Raw genomic sequence first — 27,235 nt, forward strand, 5'->3', positions numbered from 1 at the left:
GTCTTGAATTTGATTAGTTTCCTCCATAGTACACGCGTGCGCAATGCAATCTTGCCTTGCGCACGCGCAGTATGCTTCGCCCAACTGCGGGCAAAGCCAAAAAGCATATGTCCCGGAAGTATTTTGCTGTGTTCCGGGACATAGTGCGCCAGCACATGCGCACTAATGCTTTTCGGCTTTGCCCACAGTTGGGCAAAGCATACTGCGCGTGCGCAAGGCAAGATTGCATTGCGCACGCGTGTACTATGGAGTAAATCTAATCAAATTCAAGACAATATTGCGGTCAGCGGGAAAGGAAGGGGTGCATGAAAGAACAGAAAACACCGCCCATCGGACCGTAAACAGAGACCGCCAAATTCAGGTGACAGAGTCCCTTTAAATAATCGGCCTTTTTAGTCATTTGATGTTCAGTGTGTTTGGAGAGAGTAACTCCAGGAAAGTGCTTGTGTTGGTGCTGAACTGAACCATGAGTTTTTGCTAACCCTGAGTGGGCGGATCCTTGCAGATGTATGGACTGTGAGATATCGTTTTGATTTCTGTTTTGCCCAAAGGGCAGTGTTTATTTTTACTTCATCATGGTTTATGAAGCCTGCTTACTAATAAACCAGTGAAGGGCTTAAAGAGACAGTGTTACCTTGTCTACCTCCATATACCGCTGAGTGAGCTGATATACCACAACAGTTTTTGCAGAACCTCAAAACATTGCATATGAGAAAATATAGTATTATATGAAGTATGAAATCCTTGACTATAAGTCAATAAGACTATTAGGCTGGTTAATACTAAACAAAATGTAGAACAGAGAGGAAAAACCCTTCAATATCAATTTATCTCTTTTGTAAATGGAATAACATTTGCCACAGGGTTAGGGCATTAAGAAGAACATAATGAAGAAGTATTTTTCCAGTTACTGACATGCATCACCCAACTTTCAAAATATATTACATTTTACAACAAAGAAGAATGTGCCATACTAACATTACTTGTAATAAAGAAATGAAAATGTAGCAGTGTGGGAATAATTAGTTTGGTATTTTGTTTCATTAATTGAATTATATTCAGCCAGAAGGATAGAAATAAAGAATGAAGATCAAACAAAGTAAGTGTTTCTATATTACGTACTTTTTTTAGCAAATCTGTGTTGATGAACCCCATAATTTTCATTGCAAATTATCTACAGAAATAATTCCAAATACATAATATTTTATCCTTTAGTTAAAGAAGCACTACCATTAAGTTTTTTTATTCATTAAATGTGTGTGTAGACATGTATGTAATGTAGTGTGAGTGTATTAATATACTCACCTACTGCTGCTCTCTTCGGTGTCCAGCGCCATTCTTCTCCTCTTCTCAATGACGTCACTACAATTGATACTAACCGGATCACTCTGTCTTCACTCTATAAACTTTCAGGAGCTGGAAGTCTCTTTTAGGTTATGTGCACACGTTGCAGATTTTTTTGCTTGCGGATCTGCGTTTTTTCGAGCGGAATTGCAACAAATCAACTAAGGGTAGCTCAAGCAATGTTAATCAATGGGAATCCAGAATTGGTGTGCACATGCTGCGGAAAATTACGCACTGATTCGCAGCGTTTTATTTTCCACAGCATGTCAATTCTTTTTGCGGATCTGCAGCGTTTCTGCACCCATTGACTTCAATGAGTCAGTCAAATCCGCAGCTATACCCCAAGTGTAAAAAGGTCTGCGGATCAGCTGCGGATTTGCGTGCCAAAAACACTATGGAAAGGAAGGAGGAAGAGTGTGTGGGTGGAGAATATGTGTGTGGGCGGAGACTATGTGTTAGCAGAAAATATGTGCGGGTAGGTCTGTGTCTGTCTGCGGGTGTCTGTCTGTGGGTCTCTGTCTGCGGGTGTCTGTGTGTGAGTGTCTGTGTGGGTGTCTCTGTGACTGTCTGTGGCTGTGTGTGGGTGTATTCAGCTGTGCGAGTGTCTGTGTGTGTATGTGGGTGCCTGTCTACTATGTCTACTACTCCCATCTGGCTATGTCTGCTGTCACATGTAATAGTGACTGCATGAGCTGATGATGGAACAGTAGTTCCATCATCCGGCGACTGTGTATAATTGTAAAACAAAAAAAATTCATACTCACCAAACACCTAATCCCCGACGCCTGTGTCTCCTGCAACAAAAATAAAATAATAAACCACCATATACTCCCTGACCGCCGTAGTCCATTTAATAACAAGTGTCCCAAGACGAGCTCACGTGTAGAACAGTCTCATCGGTAGATGTGACTGCTCTACCCGGCTGCCAGAGATACACTAACAGGAGGTAATCCTCCCGCAGTGTATCACTGTGCCAGAAACAAAAAAAGGGGGAGAGAAGATGTGTTGAATATTTTGTCAAGCAAGAGATGGTCTTCTGATTACAGTTGGTTAAGCTGTGATGTAACATCACTTTATAGATTGTGGCATAGCGACTGGTCCTGTGATTAATGGGCGGTATGTATCGCAGAGGTGGGTGGCCCTGTGATGGAAGCCTGGGTATGTTTTGCTCAAGCAGATCTACTGCTGAGGGATTTGTTTACATTGGGAAGGCTTCCAGGTGATTGGAGAGATGGGTGGGTCCAGTCACCTACAAACCCACCCAAAGAGGTGTGTCTGAACACCTAAGATGGTTTTGTGTTTAAGGACCTGTGGTGATGTCACGCTCACCTGACTGGCCATGTGACAGGTACCTGGGTGTGGTTACACCTATGTAAAGGAGGTGTGTTTAGCACATGGAGTGAGTGTTGGGGAGTCTGCGAGTGTGGACAGACTTCCGTGTCCTGACTGGACACTGCAGAGTGGCCTGTGTGTTGGACAGTTCCAAGTGGGAACAGACGTCCTGAACAGCACGCAGAGACCATATTTAGGCTGGAGAGCCTGCATGCCCACAGACCTGGGTAGAGGGGAGCTATACTATGGACATTGAGGATTTATCGGCCTGATGTAAAGACTGTTTACCTTTGTGTTGCTGACTTAATGGTTTATGGAGCGAATAAACCCACATGAACGCTGAAGAGAATGTGCCTTTTGTTTCCTCCTACGCATCCGAGTGAGTACAATCCTTACAAGATGTATACCCCACAATATAGCTATACAAGCTTTACAATTTCATTTAAATCGATATAGTTCTTATTCTCAAGATCTAATTAATTATATATTACAGGTGACTTTTTTTCTTTTGACGCACAAATTAATATTTTTTTTCTTTCTTTTGATCGTGAATATTATTTACAACACATTGGAGTGGCAATGGGGGCTAAATTCACACCTTCATTAGCCAATTTGGTTATGGCTATGTGGGAATATCATTTTCTTTTTACACCTACAAATCAGTTTTCTTCATTTATTCTCTGGTATGGCAGATACATCGACGATACATTAATCATATGGAGGGGTGAAGTATCTGCCATACAATCTTTTGTGAGCTACATTAATAGTAACAATTATAACATAAAATTTACATACGTTCATGAAAGATCTACCATTTTCTAGATTTGGAATTAACTGGCATTCCAAATCATTTTATTTCCACGAGAACTTATTCTAAGCCATTATCGGGGAAAACAATTTTACACGCTAACAGCAGTCACCCAAGACATACAGTAAAGTCTATTCCCGTAGGAGAATTTATAAGGCTTAAACGCAATTGTAATAACAATAATAATTTTAAAAATGATTTGGTGAAATCTTGCAAAAAATTTAATGAAAGAGGATATCCTAATTGGATGCTGAATAGAGCACTTAATATAGTCTCCAATAAGAATCAATGTGATCTTATTTCTTCTCGTACATGTCATAATTCACACAGGCAGAAAAATGCATTTTCCAACAAACCAATTGTATGTTTACAATACAGTCCTCAATTTCATGCCATTAAAACCATCATTAATAAATCTATTCCTATTTTATTTGAGGATCCTATTCTAGCTAAAGTATTAAATGGTGGCTGTAATATTGTGGCAAGGCGAGCTGTTGTGAATTTGGATTCTGGGCTCCCCCGGTGGCCGCTTGTGGAATTGGACTTGTCATCCTCTTTCCTGTTTCACCTGATTCCATCAGTAGTGGGTGTCGCTATTTAAGCTCATTTCTCTGGTGGTTTCTTGCCGGTCAACAATGTTATCTGATGCCTCTCAGTGCTTGTTCCTGCTTCTAGACAGCTACTAGATAAGTTGGACTTTTGTCCATGTTTTGTTTTGCCTATTTGTTCCAGTTCACAGCTGAAGTTTTGTTACTGTGTCTGGAAAGCTCTCGTTGATCAGGGATTGCTACTCTGGCGTTATGAGTTAATGCCAGAGTTTAAGGTAATCTCTGGATGGTGTTTTGTTAGTGTTTTTCTGCTGACCATGAAAGTATACTATCTGTCTTCTGCTATCTAGTAAGCGGACCTCAAATTTGCTAAGACTATTTTCCTGCTGCGTTTGTTGTTTCATCTGAACTCACCGTCATTATATGTGGGGGGCTACTGTCTTCTTTGGAATATTTCTCTAGAGGTGAGCCAGGTCTTATATTTCCCTCTGCTAGCTATTTAGGTCTTAGGCCAGAGCTGGGCATCTAGCGATAAATAGGAAATGCTACCTGGCTATTTCTAGTTGCGCGGCAGGCTTAGTTCATGGTCAGTATAGTTCCATCTTCCGAGAGCTTGTCCCTCTATAGGCTTGCTATGATCTCTGCCTGCAGAGATCATGACAGTTTGACCGGCCCCTAAAGTGTTAAAGACCCAGGTTGAGAAAGGAGAGTTATAAGAAGTCTGCTGGAATTTTTTTTTTTTTTTTTTCCTCCAGTCTGCCTTGCTGCAGTCTTTTTTCCCTCTCTCTCCTCCTAATCTCTGTATGCTCTGTGTGCACCTGACAATAATGGATCTCCAGAGTGTAACTGCGGGGTTGAATAATCTCATCACGAAAGTACAAAATTTACAAGATTTTGTGGTACATGCTCCGGTATCTGAGCCGAGAATTCCTTTGCCGGAGTTCTTCACAGGGAATAGAGCTAGCTTCCAGAATTTCCGAAATAATTGTAAGCTTTATTTGTCCCTGAAGTCTCGTTCAGCTGGAGACCCTGCTCAGCAGGTTAGGATTGTGATTTCCTTGCTCAGGGGTGACCCTCAAGATTGGGCCTTCTCATTGCCAGCAGGGGATCCTGCGTTACGCGATGTGGATGCGTTTTTTCTGGCCTTGGGCTTGCTTTATGAGGAACCTCATTTGGAACTTCAGGCAGAAAAAACTTTGATGGCACTATCTCAGGGGCAAGACGAAGCTGAAGTTTTCTGCCAAAAATTCCGTAAATGGTCTGTGCTTACTCAGTGGAATGAGTGCGCCTTGGCGGCAACTTTCAGAGAAGGTCTCTCTGATGCCGTTAAGGATGTTATGGTGGGGTTCCCTTTGCCTGCAGGTCTGAATGAGTCCATGACAATGGCTATTCAGATTGATAGGCGTCTGCGGGAGCGCAAACCGGTGCACCATCTGGCGGTGTCTATGGAAAAGACGCCAGAAAGTATGCAGTGTGATAGAATTCTGTCCAGGAGCGAGCGACAGAATTTTAGACGGAAGAATGGATTGTGTTTCTATTGTGGGGATTCTACTCATGTTATATCGGCATGCTCTAGGCGTACAAAGAAGCTTGATAAGTCTGTTTCCATTGGCACCATTCAGTCTAAGTTTATTTTGTCTGTAACCCTGATTTGCTCTTTGTCATCCATTGCCACGGACGCCTATGTTGACTCTGGCGCCGCTCTGAGTCTTATGGATTGGTCCTTTGCCAATCGTTGTGGTTTTGATTTAGAGCCTTTGGAGACTCTTATTCCTCTGAAGGGGATTGACTCCACCCCATTGGCTAATAATAAACCACAATACTGGACACAAGTAACCATGCGTATCAATCCGGATCACCAGGAGATTATTCGTTTCCTGGTGCTGTATAATTTACATGACGATTTGGTACTGGGATTGCCATGGTTGCAGTCTCACAACCCAGTCTTGGACTGGAGAGCAATGTCTGTGTTGAGCTGGGGATGTAAGGGTATCCATGGGGACGTACCTTTGGTTTCTATTTCGTCGTCCATTCCCTCTGAAGTCCCTGAGTTCCTCTCTGATTATCAAGACGTCTTTGACGAACCCAAGCTTGGGTCGTTACCTCCGCACCGTGAGTGCGATTGTGCCATAGATTTGATACCGGGTTGTAAATATCCAAAGGGTCGTTTGTTTAATTTGTCTGTGCCGGAACATGCTGCTATGCGGGAATATATAAAGGAGTCTTTGGAAAAGGGACATATTCGTCCATCTTCTTCTCCCTTGGGAGCTGGGTTTTTCTTTGTCTCAAAAAAAGACGGCTCTTTGAGACCATGTATTGATTATCGGCTTCTGAATAAGATCACTGTTAAGTATCAATACCCATTGCCATTGCTTACTGATTTGTTTGCTCGTATAGAGGGTGCTAAGTGGTTCTCTAAAATTGATCTTCGTGGGGCGTATAATTTGGTGCGGATCAGGCAGGGGGATGAGTGGAAGACCGCATTTAATACGCCCGAGGGCCACTTTGAGTATTTGGTCATGCCTTTTGGTCTTTCTAATGCCCCTTCAGTTTTCCAGTCTTTTATGCATGATATTTTCCGCGATTTTCTGGATAAATTTATGATAATATATCTGGATGATATTCTGATTTTTTCTGATGACTGGGACTCTCATGTTCAGCAGGTCAGGAGAGTTTTTCAGGTTCTGCGGTCTAATTCTTTATGTGTGAAGGGGTCTAAGTGCGTTTTTGGGGTCCAGAAAATTTCCTTTTTGGGGTATATTTTTTCTCCCTCTTCCATTGAGATGGATCCCGTCAAGGTGCAGGCTATTTGTGACTGGACTCAGCCCTCCTCTCTTAAGGGTCTTCAGAGATTTTTGGGCTTTGCCAACTTTTACCGCCGATTTATTGCTGGTTTTTCGGATGTCGTTAAACCACTGACTGATTTGACCAGACAAGGCGCTGATGTTGCTAATTGGTCCCCTCATGCTGTAGAGGCCTTTCAGGAGCTTAAGCGCCGTTTTGCCTCTGCCCCTGTGTTGCGTCAGCCTGATGTGAATCTGCCTTTTCAGGTTGAGGTTGACGCTTCGGAGATCGGAGCTGGGGCAGTGTTGTCGCAGAAAGGTTCCGACTGCTCCGTCATTAGGCCTTGTGCCTTCTTTTCTCGCAAATTTTCGCCCGCAGAGCGGAATTATGATGTTGGGAATCGGGAGCTTTTGGCCATGAAGTGGGCGTTTGAGGAGTGGCGCCATTGGCTCGAGGGGGCTAGGCATCAGGTGGTGGTATTGACTGACCACAAAAATTTGATTTATCTTGAGACTGCCAGACGCCTGAATCCTAGACAGGCGCGCTGGTCTTTATTTTTTTCTCGCTTTAATTTTGTGGTGTCATACCTACCGGGTTCTAAGAATGTTAAGGCAGATGCCCTTTCTAGGAGTTTTGACCCGGACTCTCCTGGTAATTCTGAACCCACAGGTATCCTTAGGGAGGGAGTAATTTTGTCGGCCGTTTCTCCTGATCTGCGGCGGTCCTTGCAAGAGTTTCAGGCGGATAGACCGGATCGTTGTCCGCCTGATAGACTGTTTGTTCCGGATGATTGGACCAGCAGAGTCATCTCTGAGGTACATTCTTCTGCATTGGCAGGTCATCCCGGAATTTTTGGTACCAGGGATTTGGTGGCAAGATCCTTCTGGTGGCCTTCTCTGTCTCGAGATGTGCGAGTCTTTGTGCAGTCATGTGACGTTTGTGCTCGGGCCAAGTCTTGTAGTTCTCGGGCTAGCGGACTGCTGTTGCCTTTGTCTATTCCTAAGAGGCCTTGGACACACATCTCGATGGATTTTATTTCAGATCTGCCTGTTTCCCAGAAGATGTCTGTCATCTGGGTGGTCTGTGACCGTTTCTCTAAAATGGTCCATTTGGTTCCTCTGCCCAAGTTGCCTTCTTCTTCTGAGTTGGTTCCTCTGTTTTTTCAGAATGTTGTCCGATTGCACGGTATTCCTGAGAATATTGTTTCTGACAGAGGTACCCAATTTGTGTCTAGATTTTGGCGGGCATTCTGTGCTAGGATGGGCATAGATTTGTCTTTTTCGTCTGCTTTTCACCCTCAGACTAATGGCCAGACCGAGCGGACTAATCAGACCCTTGAGACATATCTGAGGTGTTTTGTCTCTGCTGACCAGGATGATTGGGTTGCTTTTTTGCCATTGGCAGAGTTCGCCCTCAATAATCGGGCTAGTTCTTCCACCTTGGTGTCCCCGTTTTTCTGTAATTCGGGGTTTCACCCTCGATTTTCCTCCGGTCAGGTGGAATCCTCGGATTGTCCTGGAGTGGATGCGGTGGTGGAGAGATTGCATCACATCTGGGGGCAGGTTATGGACAATTTGAAGTTGTCCCAGGAGAAGACTCAGCGTTTTGCCAACCGTCATCGTCGTGTTGGTTCTCGGCTTTGTGTTGGAGATTTAGTGTGGTTGTCTTCTCGTTTTGTCCCTATGAGGGTCTCTTCTCCTAAGTTTAAACCTCGGTTCATCGGCCCTTATAGAATATTGGAGATTCTTAATCCTGTTTCTTTCCGTTTGGACCTCCCTGCGTCCTTTTCCATTCATAACGTTTTTCATCGGTCGTTATTGCGCAGGTATGAGGTACCTGTTGTGCCTTCAGTTGAGCCTCCTGCTCCGGTGTTGGTTGAGGGTGAGTTGGAGTACGTTGTGGAGAAAATTTTGGACTCTCGTGTTTCCAGACGGAGGCTCCAGTATCTGGTCAACTGGAAGGGTTACGGCCAGGAGGATAATTCTTGGGTCAATGCATCTGATGTTCATGCTTCTGATCTTGTTCGTGCCTTCCATAGGGCTCATCCTGGTCGCCCTGGTGGATCTGGTGAGGGTTCGGTGCCCCCTCCTTGAGGGGGGGGTACTGTTGTGAATTTGGATTCTGGGCTCCCCCGGTGGCCGCTTGTGGAATTGGACTTGTCATCCTCTTTCCTGTTTCACCTGATTCCATCAGTAGTGGGTGTCGCTATTTAAGCTCATTTCTCTGGTGGTTTCTTGCCGGTCAACAATGTTATCTGATGCCTCTCAGTGCTTGTTCCTGCTTCTAGACAGCTACTAGATAAGTTGGACTTTTGTCCATGTTTTGTTTTGCCTATTTGTTCCAGTTCACAGCTGAAGTTTTGTTACTGTGTCTGGAAAGCTCTCGTTGATCAGGGATTGCTACTCTGGCGTTATGAGTTAATGCCAGAGTTTAAGGTAATCTCTGGATGGTGTTTTGTTAGTGTTTTTCTGCTGACCATGAAAGTATACTATCTGTCTTCTGCTATCTAGTAAGCGGACCTCAAATTTGCTAAGACTATTTTCCTGCTGCGTTTGTTGTTTCATCTGAACTCACCGTCATTATATGTGGGGGGCTACTGTCTTCTTTGGAATATTTCTCTAGAGGTGAGCCAGGTCTTATATTTCCCTCTGCTAGCTATTTAGGTCTTAGGCCAGAGCTGGGCATCTAGCGATAAATAGGAAATGCTACCTGGCTATTTCTAGTTGCGCGGCAGGCTTAGTTCATGGTCAGTATAGTTCCATCTTCCGAGAGCTTGTCCCTCTATAGGCTTGCTATGATCTCTGCCTGCAGAGATCATGACAGCGAGCACCAACATTGGGTAATATACTATCTCCCAGTATGTTCATTTCTACCAACAAAAAATCGGGAACCTGGTTGGATTGTAAAGGAAGTCACAAATGTGGTACATTAAATTGCACCACTTGCAAACAAATGACTACAACAAAAACATTTAATAATCATGACAATACAAATACCTTTAATACTCATTAATTGCAATACTCGATATGTAGTCTATACGATTGATTGATTGCATCTCATGTCACAAATCATATATAGGATGTACTATCAGAAAATTAAAAACTCGTGTTACCGAACATTTGTATGACATTTCCAACACCAGAAACAATAACCGCAATATTTCATCTGTAGCCAAACATTTAATTGAACATCATGCAAGTAACATCAATTCATTAAGAATCACAGGTATAGAAAAAATAAAAAAAACCTCTTCGTGGCGGCGATACCGGCAGAGTTTTACTCACTGGGGAGGCATACTGGATTTTCAATTTAGGGACTAGATTTCCCGATGGGCTTAACAAGAGGAATGAAATTATGTTCCATTATTGAGCAAAATATGACATAAAGTCATCCATTTTTCCATACGTGTATAATTTATATTATTTTTTGCTTGTTATTTTATTTTAGGATTGAATTTATTCATTGTATTAAATGTTTCACATGTAACAGGACCTTCAATCACGCGGCCAGTCTCTGGCTGCTTGATTGGCAGGGAGATCCTTTTTATTCTCGTTGGTTCTAAGGTAGTTGAGCTTTGACAAAGACTGCAGCACGGTCGGAACGCGTTGCTTTACTCACTTGGGTTATGGTGTTGTCTAAGGAGCATTTTTGCAATCTGCTTTTAACATTTTTCATTAAAGTTTATTTCATTTTATCAAGATTGAGCTGGAACATCATGGTTTTTTTTCTATCACTGTGCCGCCTTGATAGTTCACCAGAGTTCGTGTTGCTGTCACTTGCAGCACCGCTGCATGAGAAAATTCTCATGCAGCGGTGCCGTGAGAGCACAAACTCCAGTGAACTCTCAGTGATACACTGCCGGAGCGATTATCTCCTGTCAGTGTATCGCCAGTGGTCGGGTAGAGAGGTCACATCTCCTGACGTAACTGTTCTACATGTGAGATTGTCATGGGACACTCGGTAAATGGACTACATCGGACAGGGAGTATTTATGTTTGTTTATTATTATATTTTTGCTGCAGGAGATCAAGGGAGTCAGAGTTAAGGTGATGCAGTAAGTAGTTAATTAAGATTCAATAAAGAAGTCTGTGTGATTATTTTAATTAAAGGATTTTATTCTGGCCGTGTCTTTATTTACCATATTACTATAGGATTAGTAAAGGATAAGTGTCTTATTGACACTTCTCCATTACTAAGCCATGGTATTGATGTCACATGACAATATAAAGGTGACATCAACCCCACAAATATTACCCCACTTGCCACCGCTACAGGGCAAGTGTGAAGAGCGAGGCTAAGTGCCAGAATTGGCGCATCTATATGATGCTCCATTTCTGGGGCGGCTGAGAGTTTTTAGCCTGAGGGGGTGCCAATATACATGGCCCCTTCCCAGGCTATTAATATGAGCCCGCAGCTGTCTGCCTAGCCTTTGCTGGTTTGATTTTATAGGGGGACCCCATGTCAGTTTTATTCTGGGGTTCACCTGTAAACTAGCCAGAAAAGGCTAAGCAAACATCTGTGTGCTGATATTAATAGCCTGGGATCCTTTATGGCTATTGCCTCCCAGAATATTAACATCAACCCTCAGCCATCAGCGTTCCCTCTGCTGGTTATATTAATTATGCAGGAGCCCACGCAATTTTTAAACATTTTTTTTTGGGAAAACTAAACAGATATTGCTTTTCACGCAAATTGTGTGTGTGTGTCTTTTATTTAACTCTTTATGCACCATTTTATTCATGAGGGTATCTGGCTCACATATATATATATATATATATATATATATATATATATATATATATATATATATATATATATATATGCGCTGCTCAAAAAATAAAGGGAACACTAAAATACCACATCCTAGATATCACTGAATGAAGTATTTCAGTTGCAAATCTTTATTCATTACATAGTGGAATGTGTTGAGAACAATAAAACATGAAAAATGATCAATGTAAATCAGAATGAATATCCCATGGAGGTCTGGATTTGGAATGATACTCAAAATCAAAGTGGAAAGTCAAATTACAGGCTAATCCAACTTCAGTAGAAATGCCTCAAGACAAGGAAATGATGCTCAATAGTGTGTGTGGCATCCATGTGCCTGTATGGCCTCCCTACAATGCCTGGGCATGCTCCTGACGAGGCGGCAGATGGTCTCCTGAGGGATCTCCTCCCAGACCTGGACTAAAGCACCGCCAACTCATGGACAGTCTGTGGTGCAACGTGACGTTGGTGGATGGTGCGAAACATGATGTCCCAGATGTGTTCAATCGGATTCAGGTCTGGGGAATCGGTGGGCCAGTCCATAGCTTCAATGACTTCATCTTGCAGGAACTGCTGACACACTCCAGCCACATGAGGTCTGGCATTGTCCTGCATTAGGAGGAACCCAGGGCCAACCGGAACAAGCATATGGTCTCACAAGGGATCTGAGGATTTCATCTCGGTACCTAATGGCAGTCAGGCTACCTCTGGCGAGCATGTGGAGGGCTGTGCAGCCCTCCAAAGAAATGCCACCCCACACCATTACTGACCCACTGCCAAACCGGTCATGCTGAATGATGTTGCAGGCAGCAGATCGCTCTCCATGGCATCTCCAGACTCTGTCACATCTGTCACATGTGCTCAGTGTGAACCTGCTTTCATCTGTGAAGAGCACAGGGCGCCCGTCGCGAATTTGCCAATCCTGGTGTTCTGTGGCAAATGCCAAGTGTCCTACACGGTGTTGGGCTGTGAGCACAACCCCATCTGTGGACGTCGGGCACTCAGACCATCCTCATAGAGACGGTTTCTAACCATTTGTGCAGACACATGCACATTTGTGGCCTGCTGGAGGTAATTTTTCAGGGCTCTGGCAGTGCTCCTCCTGTTCCTCCTTGCACAAAGGCTGAGGTAGCGGTCCTGCTGCTGGGTTGTTTGTTGTGAACTCTATTCCTGGGCTCCCTCTTGTGGTCACAAGTGGTACTGTGTGAGTGCTATCTTTCTGCAGGTTTGTGACTGGCATCAGCTGTCTCGTTATCTGTGGGCTGGTTTTCTATTTAAGCTCACTTGGACTCTCAGTCTATGCCTGCTGTCAATGTATTCAGTGCTATTCTGATTCCTTCTGACTACCTTGCTACCAGTCTCTTCAAGAGAAGCTAAGTTTCCGTTTGTTCATTTTTTGATCTTCAGTATTCTATTTGTTTCTTGTCCAGCTTGCTAATATGTTATTTCCCCGCTTGCTGGTAGCTCTAGGGGGCTGAGTTTCTCCCCCCACACCGTTAGTTGGTGTGGGGCTTCTTGAATTCTCAGCGTGGATATTTTGTAGCATTTTCTGCTGACCGCACAGTTCACTATCTGTCTTCTGTTATCTAGTATTAGCGGGCCTCATTTGCTAAATCTGTTTTAATTCTACGTATGTGTTTTCCCCTTACCTCACCGTTATTATTTGTTAGGGGCTTCCTATATCTTTGGGGTTATTTCTCTTGAGGCAAGTGAGGTCATGCTTTCTCTCTAGGGGTAGTTAGTTTCTCAGGCTGCGTCGAGACGTCCAGGATTTTAGGCACGTTCACCGGCTACCTTTAGTGTGTTTGGATAGGATCAGGATTGCGGTCAGTCCAGTTACCACCTCCCTAGAGCTTGTTCTATGTTCAGTAACTTAGCTAGTATTTCTAGTGATCCTCATCCACTGGGATCATAACAGTACAGCAGGCCAAAAAAGTGTTTAATGCATCGCATGAAGTGGGATAAAAGAAGTCCTGAGTACAATTTTTTTCTTTTTTCTCTTCCTTTGCTGCAGTCTGTCCAGCTTCTCTCATCCCCTTAATCTCTGGGTGGTTTTGAGCTCAGCTGCAGACATGGATATTCAGAGTCTGACTTCTAGTGTGGATCATCTTGCTGCAAGGGTGCAAAATATTCAGGATTTTGTTGTTCATAGCCCTATGTCTGAGCCAAAGATACCTATTCCTGAGTTGTTTTCTGGAGATAGAGCTAGGTTTCTGAATTTTAGGAATAATTGTAAATTATTTCTATCTTTGAGACCTCGTTCCTCTGGTGATTCCGCTCAGCAAGTTAAAATTGTTATCTCCTTGTTACGCGGCGACCCTCAAGATTGGGCTTTCTCTCTGGCGCCAGGAGATCCTGCATTGCTGAATGTGGATGCGTTTTTTCTGGCGCTTGGACTGCTTTATGAGGAACCTAATCTTGAGAACCAGGCAGAAAAGGCTTTGTTGGCCCTCTCTCAAGGGCAGGATGAAGCTGAGCTGTACTGTCAAAAATTTCGGAAATGGTCAGTGCTTACTCAATGGAATGAGTGTGCCCTGGCTGCAAATTTCAGAGAGGGTCTTTCTGAAGCCATTAAGAATGTTATGGTGGGGTTCCCCACGCCTGCAAGTCTGAGTGATTCAATGGCTTTGGCCATTCAGATTGATCGGCGTTTGCGGGAGCGCAAATCTGCGCATCCTCTGGCGGTGTTCTCTGAACAGAGACCTGAGTCAATGCAATGTGACAGAATTCTGACTAGAATTGAGCGGCAAAGTCATAGACGTCAAAATGGGTTGTGCTTTTACTGTGGTGATTCTACTCATGTTATCTCAGCATGCTCTAAGAGCTTAAAAAAAATCGCTAAACCTGTCACCATTGGTACTATACCGCCTAAGTTCATTTTGTCTGTTACTTTAATCTGTTCTTTGTCATCCTACTCGGTTATGGCTTTTGTGGATTCAGGTGCTGCCCTGAATCTTATGCATTTGTCGTTTGCCAAGCGCTGTGGTTTTGTTCTGGAGCCTTTGGAATTTCCTATTCCACTGAGGGGAATAGATGCTATGCCATTGGCTGAGAATAAGCCTCAGTATTGGACTCAAGTGACCATGTGCATGACTCCTGTACATCAGGAGGTGATTCGCTTTCTTGTGCTGCATTATTTGCATGATGTTGTAGTTTTGGGTCTGCCATGGTTGCAGGCCCATAATACAGTTTTGGATTGGAAAGCTATGTCTGTGTCAAGTTGGGGTTGTCAGGGGATTCATGGCGATGTCCCTTTGGTGTCAATTGCTTCTTCCACTCCTTCTGAGGTCCCTGAGTTTTTGTCGGACTACCAGGATGTATTTGATGAGCCCAGATCCGGTGCCCTGCCTCCTCATAAGGATTGTGATTGTGCTATAAATTTGATTCCTGGCAGTAAGTTCCCTAAGGGACGACTTTTTAATTTGTCTATACCAGAACATGCCGCGATGTGGAGTTATATAAAGGAGTCTTTGGCGAAGGGACATATTCGCCCATCCTCCTCCCCTCTTGGTGCAGGATTTTTTTTTGTGGCCAAGAAGGATGGTTCTCTGAGACCTTGTATAGATTATCGTCTTCTAAATAAAATCACGGTCAAATTTCAGTATCCTTTGCCATTATTGTCTGATCTGTTTGCTCGGATTAAGGGATCCAGTTGGTTCACCAAGATAGATCTTCGTGGTGCCTATAACCTTGTGCGTATCAAGCAGGGGGACGAATGGAAAACAGCATTTAATACGCCCGAAGGCCATTTTGAGTACTTGGTGATGCCTTTTGGACTCTCTAATGCTCCTTCTGTGTTTCAGTCCTTTATGCATGACATTTTCCGAGAATATCTGGATAAATTTATGATTGTGTATCTGGATGACATTTTGGTCTTTTCTAATGATTGGGAGTCCCATGTGAAGCAGGTCAGGATGGTGTTTCAGGTCCTGCATGCTAATGCTTTATTTGTGAAGGGCTCAAAATGTCTCTTCGGAGTACAGAAGGTTTCCTTTTTGGGTTTTATTTTTTCTCCTTCTACTATTGAGATGGACCCAGTCAAGGTCCAGTCTATTCATGACTGGACTCAGCCTACATCTGTTAAGAGTCTTCAGAAGTTCTTGGGTTTTGCTAATTTTTACCGTCGCATCATCGCTAATTTTTCTGGCGTGGTTAATCCCTTGACGGATTTGACCAAGAAAGGTTCTGATGTGACTAATTGGTCTCCTGCGGCAGTGGAAGCCTTTTGGGAGCTGAAGCGCCGGTTTTCTTCAGCTCCAGTCTTATGTCAGCCTGATATCTCCCTTCCTTTCCAGGTCGAGGTGGATGCTTCTGAGATTGGAGCAGGGGCTGTTTTGTCGCAGAGAAGCTCTGATGGCTCTGTGATGAAGCCTTGCGCCTTCTTTTCAAGAAAGTTTTCGCCTGCCGAGCGGAATTATGATGTTGGTAATCGGGAGTTGTTGGCTATGAAGTGGGCATTTGAGGAGTGGCGACATTGGCTCGAGGGAGCTAGGCATCGTGTGGTGGTCTTGACTGATCACAAAAATCTGATTTATCTCGAGTCTGCCAAGCGCCTGAATCCTAGACAGGCTCGTTGGTCGTTGTTTTTCTCCCGTTTCGATTTCGTGGTCTCGTACCTGCCTGGTTCGAAGAACGTGAAGGCTGATGCCCTTTCTAGGAGTTTTGTGCCTGACTCTCCGGGACTTTCAGAGCCGGCTGGTATCCTCAAAGAGGGAGTGATTTTGTCTGCCATTTCCCCAGATTTGCGACGAGTGCTGCAGAAATTTCAGGTTGATAGACCTGACCGTTGCCCACCAGAGAGACTGTTTGTCCCAGATAGATGGACCAGCAGAGTTATTTCCGAGGTTCATTCTTCGGTGTTGGCGGGTCATCCTGGGATTTTTGGTACCAGAGATTTGGTGGCTAGGTCCTTCTGGTGGCCTTCCTTGTCGCGGGATGTGCGTTCCTTTGTGCAGTCCTGTGGGATTTGTGCTCGGGCTAAGCCTTGCTGTTCTCGTGCCAGCGGTTTGCTTTTGCCTTTGCCTGTCCCGAAGAGGCCTTGGACGCACATTTCCATGGATTTTATTTCGGATCTTCCAGTATCTCAGAGAATGTCTGTCATCTGGGTGGTGTGTGATCGTTTTTCCAAAATGGTCCATTTGGTGCCCTTGCCTAAGTTGCCTTCCTCCTCCGATTTGGTTCCTTTATTTTTTCAGAATGTGGTTCGCTTGCACGGCATCCCTGAAAATATTGTGTCTGACAGAGGATCCCAGTTTGTGTCCAGATTTTGGCGGATTTTTGGTGCTAAGATGGGCATTGATTGTCTTTTTCGTCGGCCTTCCATCCTCAGACGAATGGCCAAACCGAGCGAACTAATCAGACGTTGGAAACTTATTTAAGATATTTTGTTTCTGCTGATCAGGATGATTGGGTGACTTTTTTGCCATTGGCCGAGTTTGCCCTTAATAATCAGGCTAGTTCTGCTACTTTGGTTTCGCCTTTTTTCTGCAATTCTGGTTTTCATCCTCGTTTTTCCTCGGGTCAGGTGGAGCCTTCTGACTGTCCGGGGGTGGATTCTGTGGTGGATAGGTTGCAGCAGATTTGGAACCATGTGGTGGACAATTTGAAGTTGTCACAGGAGAAGGCTCAGCGCTTTGCCAACCGCTGTCGCGGTGTTGGTCCCCGACTTCGTGTTGGGGATTTGGTATGGCTGTCTTCTCGGTATGTTCCTATTAAGGTTTCCACTCTTAAATTCAAGCCTCGCTTCATCGGTCCTTATAAGATTTTGGAAATCCTTAACCCGGTGTCTTTTCGTTTGGACCTCCCAGCATCGTTTGCCATTCATAATGTGTTCCATAGGTCTTTGTTGTGGAGGTATGTGGTGCCTGTGGTTCCTTCTGTTGAGCCTCCTGCTCCGGTGCTGGTTGAGGGCGAATTGGAGTACGTGGTGGAGAAGATCTTGGATTCTCGTATTTCCAGACGGAGGCTTCAGTATTTAGTTAAGTGGAAGGGCTATGGTCAGGAGGATAATTCCTGGGTTGTCGCCTCTGATGTTCATGCGGCCGATTTGGTTCGTGCCTTCCATGCGGCTCATCCTGATCGCCCTGGGGGTCTTGATGAGGGTTCGGTGACCCCTCCTCAAGGGGGGGGGTACTGTTGTGAACTCTATTTCTGGGCTCCCTCTTGTGGTCACAAGTGGTACTGTGTGAGTGCAGGTTTGTGACTGGCATCAGCTGTCTCGTTATCTGTGGGCTGGTTTTCTATTTAAGCTCACTTGGACTCTCAGTCTATGCCTGCTGTCAATGTATTCAGTGCTATTCTGATTCCTTCTGACTACCTTGCTACCAGTCTCTTCAAGAGAAGCTAAGTTTCCGTTTGTTCATTTTTTGATCTTCAGTATTCTATTTGTTTCTTGTCCAGCTTGCTAATATGTTATTTCCCCGCTTGCTGGTAGCTTTAGGGGGCTGAGTTTCTCCCCCCACACCGTTAGTTGGTGTGGGGGTTCTTGAATTCTCAGCGTGGATATTTTGTAGGGTTTTCTGCTGACCGCACAGTTCACTATCTGTCTTCTGCTATCTAGTATTAGCGGGCCTCATTTGCTAAATCTGTTTTCATTCTACGTATGTGTTTTCCCCTTACCTCACCGTTATTATTTGTTGGGGGCTTCCTATATCTTTGGGGTTATTTCTCTTGAGGCAAGTGAGGTCTTGCTTTCTCTCTAGGGATAGTTAGTTTCTCAGACTGCGTCGAGACGTCCAGGATTTTAGGCACGTTCACCGGCTACCTTTAGTGTGTTTGGATAGGATCAGGATTGCGGTCAGTCCAGTTACCACCTCCCTAGAGCTTGTTCTATGTTCAGTAACTTAGCTAGTATTTCTAGTGATCCTCAGCCACTGGGATCATAACAGTTGTTGCCCTCCTACAGCCCCCTCCACATCTCCTGGTGTACTGGCCTGTCTCCTGGTAGCGCCTCCAGCCTCTGGACACTATGCTGACAGACAGAGCAAACCTTCTTGCCACAGCTTGCATTGGTGTGCCATCCTGGATGAGCTGCACTACCTGAGCCACTTGTGTGGGTTGTAGAGTCTGTCTCATGCTACCACGAGTGTGAAAGCACAACCAACATTCAAAAGTGACCAAAACATCAGCCAGAAAGCATTGGTACTGGGACGTGGTCTGTGGTCCCCACCTGCAGAACCACTCCTTTATTGAGTGTGTCTTGATAATTGCCAATAATTTCCATCTGTTTGCTATTCCATTTGCACAACAGCATGTGACATTGATTGTCAAACAGTGTTGCTTCCTAAGTGGACAGTTTGATTTCACAGAAGTTTGATTTACCTGGAGTTATATTATGTTGTTTAAGTGTTCCCTTTATTTTTTTGAGCAGTGTATATTCATTTATATTTGTTTTGTGTGTGTAAACATTATATTTGAACATGGTATGTAATGATATTATGGTCTTCAATGGAGAATGAAAAAGAAGAGGTTGGACAAGTAAATAACCTCACAATTCTTTTTTTTGTTAAATAATACGGTATATCTTTATTTAGCTTGCAAATCTGCAGATAAATCCGCAGAGAAAACCGCATGAAAATCTGCATCAAAACAGCATAAAAACAACACGGATTTTCGACTGCGTTTTCTGCCAAGAGAGTAAGAATCCGCGCAGAATTTTACAACAGCATATCCGCAACGTGCACACATATCCTAACAATGAAAGGCTATAGAGCCTCATTCTGACTCTCCATAGGGTTACATTACAGGAGCCACTTTCGGGTAATGAAGAGTGCAGTGTGAGCCGGCCTGTCTGCAGAGTGGTGACATCACTCAGAAGAGAAGATGGCGCTGGACACCGGAGAGAGCAGCGGTACGTGAGTATATTAATACACTCACACTACATTACTAAAATTTAAGTATTTTCCTCTTTACTCCTTCAGTATTATGTCTTGTAAAAAAATCTGTTTACTAAAAGAGCTTTAGCAAATCTTGAGAATAATGTTGTAGTTCAAGATTTTGTACCACCAGTGCTGGGCCCCTCACAGACACAAGAATGGGGCTGTGCAGATTGCTATCTGAATGGAGTCTCGTTAACAAAGAATGGAGCAGTGCACATGCTGGAACTCTACAAAATCCCATTTTCTGTACTGATGGAGGTTCCTAAGCTGCAAAACCTAGCGATCAGCAAAGTATTACCTATCCTCTACTTCATGGGTGGGGGGACCTCAGGCCCCAGGGCCATTTACGGTCCTTGATGACCTTTTATCAGGCCCCCAGGGCAGATTCTCAGGGACCGCATTCTTGGGCAGAGAGGTATATTTTGATTACAGCCTGCTCATTAATTTCTTCTTGCTCTGTTAGCACACACATGCAGTGCTCACTACTGAACACTGAAGGGCATGCAATGAAAGATTACGTCCTGAGACCAGTGATAGAGTCAGGATGTACTTTGTGGGCGGAGTTTGTACAGCCCCCAAAGGATGGTATAAATATCCAAATGGCCCTTGGCAGAAAAAAGATTCCCCACCCCTGCTCTAGTTATATGATAACTTTCAAACTTGGTAACCTGTCAGCTAAAAGATAAAAATCAGTATTTACTTGCTGTTAAAGGGATAAACTGCAGGTAAATACCATTTTAAACGTGTGGAAATCTAAAGAGAAGTGCAGCTACAGAAGAGATTATGAAGTTATATTCTATCTGCAGAAATTTTCACCAAGTCATTGGGGAGGTGCCAAGGCAGTGAACAGTCAACATTCCTACAGTAACCACTTCCCCTTTTCTCTGACTGACAAACAGTATTTCCGTGCAGATTATCATTACTGCTACTGGTACATACTGTTTTTTTGTTGATAGGTAACCTATAAAGGGAACCTGTCACCCCCAAAATCGAGTGTGAGCTAAGCCCACCGGCATCAGGGGCTTAACTACAGCATTCTGTAATGCTGTAGATAAGCCCCAGATGTATCCTAAAAGATGAGAAAAAGAGGTTATATTATACCCACCTGGGCGGGTGGTCCGATCCGATGGGCGTTGCGGTCCGGTCCGGGGCCTCCCATCTTCTTAGGATGATGTCCACTTCTGGTCTTCATGCTGCGGCGTAGGCACACTTTGTCTGCCCTGTTGAGGGCAGAGCAAAGTACTGTAGTGCGCAGGTGCTGGGAAAGGTCAGAGAGGCCCAGCACCCGCGCACTGCAGTACTTTGCTCTGCCCTTAACAGGGCAAAGTACGCCTGCGCCACAGCATGAAGACCAGAAGAGGACATCATCTGATGAAGATGGGAGGCACCGGAGCGGACCGCGACACCCATCGGACCGGACCGGGACCGCCCCTGGGTGACTATAATCTAACCTCTTTTTCTTATCTTTTAGGATACATCGGGGGCTTATCTACAGCATTCCAGAATGCTGTAGATAAGCCCCTGATGGTGGTGGGCTTAGCTCACCCTCAATTTTGGGGGTGACAGGTTCCCTTTAAAGCTTAAGAGGGCTATTTGTTTATGATTAAAGGGGTTGTTTACTATTCGGATACCCTCTTCTCAATCCTCATATTTCCTCATAAAATAATAACACTTATACTTACCTCTCCTGAAGATCGCGTAAGATTGTTATGTCAGGCGATCCCTGCCACCAATCAGTGCTGGTTTCATTCTCCCCGCCTTTGAACAACTCACATACTGTACATCCAAAGATAGTGAGAGCTGCAGCTCTCTTATTTTCTCTGGATGTATGTGCACTGATTGACCTCAGGGATTGCATAGCATAACAATGTTATGCGATCCCCATAAGAGGAGATTATAAGTGATATTATTTTACAAAGAGGAAATATGAGGATTGATAAGATGGTGTCTGAGTGTTGGACAGATTGAGAGTTCTGCTGATGGTACTAAAAGTAACTGATATCTCTGGGCTAAGCTGGTGACACACAAACATTTTTCCTGCCTTCACACAACATTTGAAATCTAACATACTTTCATCCATTGACATCAATCTACAAATGTGTTCATGGTTGTGCCCATTTCTGCACAATGAGAGCTGCACTCTGTTGTGGATCTCTGCTTTATCAAATAGAGGGGATCCCCTCCTCTGACATCTATATGGTCTAATGTAGAATACATACAAAATTTTCTACATTTTACTCTATGAACATTTAATTTTATCATTAATAAAATATATATTTTATTTATTGGTGGCTATACTCTCATAACTGAAAGATAGCTTTATGTGGGCAAGAATAGTCCAAATTATCTAGTGAGCTACAGGGTGTTTACATGTCCATCTTGTTACAAAATCATTACATAGCTCTATCTATGGTATTCAGCTAATCTGATGCTATCATTCTCAATACAGGAATAACCAGGAGCCATTAAAAGTCAACTGTGAGTATTATTTTTTAAACAACAAATAAGATGATGCAGATAAATATTTTAGATGAGACTTGTGTCAGGGAAGGGTTATATATTACCTAAAACTACATACTATATTAACAAAAGTATAAGAAACCTACACATTACATCAACAGGAGCTTTTATGACATCCCATATTAAATCCATAGGAATAAAATGTTGGGTTGGTCTCACACAACTTCTATTCTGGGAAATTTTGACTATTTAACCAGAAGAGCAATTAGTGAAATCAGACACTGAAGTTAGACCTTGCTAGCAATCTCTTTTCTAGGTCATCCCAAATGTGTACAATGAGGTTGTGATCGGGGCTCTATGCAGACAAGACAAGTTCTATCACATACAGTAAAACTCACCCAACCATGCCTTTATGTGCACTGGGACACATTTATGCTGGAACAGAAAAGAGAATTCCCCAAACTGTTGCCACAAAGTTGGAAAGATCAATTTATCCAAAATGTCTTGGCGTGCTGAAGCATTAGTATTTACCTTCACTGAAACTAAGTGGCCTAGACTAATCACTGGAAAAAATATTATCTTACTTCCACCAAACTATACAGTAAGAACTACACGGTCAGACAGGTAGTCTTCTCCTGACATTCGCCAAATATAAATACATCCATCACACTGCCAGATCAAGAAGCATAATTCGCCACTCCACAGGACACGTTTCTACTGATCCAGAGTCCAAGGTTGGAATGCTTTACTCCATCCAGCGCTTGGCATTGTATTTGGTCATGTAAAAGCTAGCATGTAACCATAAATGGCTTGAAGATCCTAGCATGCAATCCATCTCAAGGAGGATCACAAGGAAATGGACAGCATGTGACTTAACCCCTTCATGACCCAGCCTATTTTGGCCTTAATGACCTTGCCGTTTTTTGCAATTCTGACCAGTGTCCCTTTATGAGGTAATAACTCAGGAACGCTTCAACGGATCCTAGCGATTCTGAGATTGTTTTTTTCGTGACATATTGGGCTTCATGTTAGTGGTAAATTTAGGTCGATAATTTCTGAGTTTATTTGTGAAAAAAATGGAAATTTGGCAAAAATTTTGAAAATTTCGCAATTTTCACATTTTGAATTTTTATTCTGTTAAACCAGAGAGTTATGTGATACAAAATAGTTAATAAATAACATTTCCCACATGTCTACTTTACATCAGCACAATTTTGGAAACAATTTTTTTTTTGCTAGGAAGTTATAAGGGTTAAAATTTGACCAGTGATTTCTCATTTTTACAACAAAATTTACAAAACCATTTTTTTTAGGGACCACCTCACATTTGAAGTCAGTTTGAGGGTTCTATATGGCTGAAAATACCCAAAAGTGACACCATTCTAAAAACTGCACCCCTCAAGGTGCTCAAAACCACATTCAAGAAGTTTATTAACCCTTCAGGTGTTTCACAGCAGCAGAAGCAACATGGAAGTAAAAAATGAACATTTAACTTTTTAGTCACAAAAATGATCTTTTAGCAACAATTTTTTATTTTCCCAAGGGTAAAAGGAGAAACTGGACCACGGACGTTGTTGTCCAATGTGTCCTGAGTACACTGATACCTCATATGTGGGGGTAAACCACTGTTTGGGCGCACGGCAGGGCTCGGAAGGGAAGGAGCGCCATTTGACTTTTTCAATGAAAAATTGGCTCCAATCTTTAGCGGACACCATGTCGCGTTTGGAGAGCCCCCGTGTGCCTAAACATTGGAGCTCCCCGACAAGTGACCCCATTTTGGAAACTAGACCCCCCAAGGAACTTATCTAGAAGCATAGTGAGCACTTTAAACCCCCAGGTGCTTCACAAATTGATCCGTAAAAATGAAAAAGTACTTTTTTTTCACAAAAAAATTATTTTAGCCTCAATTTTTTCATTTTCACATGGGCAAAAGGATAAAATGGATCCTAAATTTTGTTGGGCAATTTCTCCTGAGTACACCGATACCTCACATGTGGGGGTAAACCACTGTTTGGGCACATGGTAAGGCTCGGAAGGGAAGGAGCGCCATTTGACTTTTTGAATGAAAAATTATCTCCATCGTTAGCGGACACCATGTCGCGTTTGGAAAGCCCCTGTGTGCCTAAACATTGGAGCTCCCCTACAAGTGACCCCATTTTGGAAACTAGACCCCCCAAGGAACTCATCTAGAGGCATAGTGAGCACTTTAAACCCCCAGGTGCTTCACAAATTGATCCGCAAAAATGAAAAAGTACTTTTTTTTCACACAAAATTTCTTTTAGCCTCAATTCTTTCATTTTCACATGGGCAACAGGATAATATGGATCCTAAAATTAGTTGGGAAATTTCTCCTGAGTATGCCGATACCTCATATGTGGGGGTAAACCACTGTTTGGGCACATGGTAAGGCTCGGAAGGGAAGGAGCGCCATTTGACTTTTTGAATGAAAAATTATCTCCATCGTTAGCGGACACCATGTCGCGTTTGGAAAGCCCCTGTGTGCCTAAACATTGGAGCGCCTCCACAATTGACCCCAGTTTGGAAACTAGACCCCCCAAGGAACTTATCTAGAGGCATAGTGAGCACTTTAAACCCTCAGGTGCTTCACAAATTTTGGAAGTGCATCTGAACAGCAAGGTGGATTGCTGTTGAGGGGAGATAGAGAGAAAAAAAAATAAAAAATCTATAAATCTTCAGCACAGCGAGTGTGAGCGAGCTGAGTGTGACCTGAGCGTAAGTGTGAACGGCGGTAAGTGTGTGACTTGTGATTCAGTGAGGAGGTATTTGGAAGGCCTTTAACAAATACCTGTGTGAATTTGTGTGAGTTGCTGAATTGGGAGTAGCTATATTCATAAGGAGTTAACTTAGGGTGGGGGCTCATAATTAAGGGGATATAAGGGGCAGCTGTTCGGGGCTCAAGTCCTTTTTGGAAGTGCATCTGAACAGCAAGGTGGATTGCTGTTGAGGGGAGATAGAGAGAAAAAAAAATAAAAAATCTATAAATCTTCAGCACAGCGAGTGTGAGCGAGCTGAGTGTGACCTGAGCGTAAGTGTGAACGGCGGTAAGTGTGTGACTTGTGATTCAGTGAGGAGGTATTTGGAAGGCCTTTAACAAATACCTGTGTGAATTTGTGTGAGTTGCTGAATTGGGAGTAGCTATATTCATAAGGAGTTAACTTAGGGTGGGGGCTCATAATTAAGGGGATATAAGGGGCAGCTGTTCGGGGCTCAAGTCCTTTTTGGAAGTGCATCTGAACAGCAAGGTGGATTGCTGTTGAGGGGAGATAGAGAGAAAAAAAAATAAAAAATCGATAAATCTTCAGCACAGCGAGTGTGAGCGAGCTGAGTGTGACCTGAGCGTAAGTGTGAACGGCGGTAAGTGTGTGACTTGTGATTCAGTGAGGAGGTATTTGGAAGGCCTTTAACAAATACCTGTGTGAATTTGTGTGAGTTGCTGAATTGGGAGTAGCTATATTCATAAGGAGTTAACTTAGGGTGGGGGCTCATAATTAAGGGGATATAAGGGGCAGCTGTTCGGGGCTCAAGTCCTTTTTGGAAGTGCATCTGAACAGCAAGGTGGATTGCTGTTGAGGGGAGATAGAGAGAAAAAAAAATAAAAAATCTATAAATCTTCAGCACAGCGAGTGTGAGCGAGCTGAGTGTGACCTGAGCGTAAGTGTGAACGGCGGTAAGTGTGTGACTTGTGATTCAGTGAGGAGGTATTTGGAAGGCCTTTAACAAATACCTGTGTGAATTTGTGTGAGTTGCTGAATTGGGAGTAGCTATATTCATAAGGAGTTAACTTAGGGTGGGGGCTCATAATTAAGGGGATATAAGGGGCAGCTGTTCGGGGCTCAAGTCCTTTTTGGAAGTGCATCTGAACAGCAAGGTGGATTGCTGTTGAGGGGAGATAGAGAGAAAAAAAAATAAAAAATCGATAAATCTTCAGCACAGCGAGTGTGAGCGAGCTGAGTGTGACCTGAGCGTAAGTGTGAACGGCGGTAAGTGTGTGACTTGTGATTCAGTGACTTTGGAATCAGGGAGTTTCCAAGGGAGGAATTGCTTCTGTTTTTTTTTTTTTTTTTTTTTTTAAATTAATACTTTGTATTTATTTTTAATTAACGTTTCTGTGTGGTGCAATCCCCATTAAGAAATGTGCTCCACAATTGTTAATGCCATCCAGTGCACATCTTGCCACATGTATGCAGTCCTTGACCAGCTGGTCGAGGGTGCATACTGCTGTGCGAGATGTGAGCACATTGTGCATTTGGAAACCCAGATACTGGATCTAAATGTGCAGCTGGCAACACTGAGATCCATAGACAATATGGAGAGGAGTCTTCTGCTCACAGAGCAGACGCTCAATGGGATAGATGAGGAGGGGCATGGTAGGATGGAGCTGCAGGACAGTGTGGCAGTTAGCTGGGTGACAGATAGAAGGCGGGTTAGAGGGAAGAGTGCCAGGGAGGCTAGTCCTGATCTGGCACACCCCAATAAGTTTGCTAAGTTGGCAGATGAGGGGGATGCCAGTACAGGGGTAGCACTGCTGCAGCCAGGCATGTCCTCTGAAAGCCGGAGGAGTGACTGCTCCAGTAAGGAGGGAAATAGGAGAGCAGGGCAGGCCAGACAGGTGCTGGTAGTGGGGGACTCAATTATTAGGGGAACAGATAGGGCAATCTGTCACAAAGACAGGGATCGTCGGACGGTGTGCTGCCTACCTGGCGCTCGAGTCCGACACATCGCTGATCGGGTGGACAGATTACTGGGAGGGGCTGGTGAGGACTCAGCGGTCATGGTGCACATTGGCACAAATGACAAAGTTAGAGGTAGGTGGAAGGTCCTTAAAGATGATTTCAGGGAATTAGGCTGCAAGCTGAAAGCAAGGACCTCCAACGTGGTATTTTCCGAAATACTGCCTGGACCACGTGCCATGCCAGAGAGGCAACGGGAGATTAGATTCTATATGTAAAATCTTCCTTAAAACCCATCCTGCGTGATAATATAGGTGAATTTAATGAAAATGTAGAGTCCCTGTGGGTGGAGATAAGGGGAGGGGGGAAAAAATAATAAATTACTGATAGGGATTTGTTATAAATCTCCAAAAATAATGGAAGCAATGGAGAATATCCTCGTAAAGCAAATAGATGAAGCTGCGACTCAAGGAGAAGTCATTATTATGGGGGACTTCAACTACCCTGAAATAGATTGGGGAACAGAAACCTGCAGTTCCAGCAAAGGTAATCGGTTTTTGACAACTATGAGAGACAATTACCTTTCACAACTGGTTCAGGACCCAACAAGGAGGGGGGCAC

At 43.8% G+C, this 27,235-nt stretch overlaps 1 protein-coding gene across 1 annotated transcript in view; it reads left to right on the forward strand.

Moving 5' to 3' along the window:
• Window positions 1–27,235, forward strand: part of LOC143816276 (uncharacterized) — a 90,117-nt gene that overhangs the window by 22,116 nt on the left and 40,766 nt on the right. Inside the window, exons 5-6 of the mRNA XM_077296458.1 lie at window positions 1,063–1,099; window positions 21,913–21,941. Of these exons, the coding sequence (XP_077152573.1) occupies window positions 1,063–1,099; window positions 21,913–21,941 (66 nt within the window). The remainder of the gene's footprint in view (window positions 1–1,062; window positions 1,100–21,912; window positions 21,942–27,235) is intronic.

Source organism: Ranitomeya variabilis, chromosome 3 (assembly GCF_051348905.1).
Source record: "Ranitomeya variabilis isolate aRanVar5 chromosome 3, aRanVar5.hap1, whole genome shotgun sequence".
Classification (NCBI taxonomy): domain Eukaryota; kingdom Metazoa; phylum Chordata; class Amphibia; order Anura; family Dendrobatidae; genus Ranitomeya; species Ranitomeya variabilis.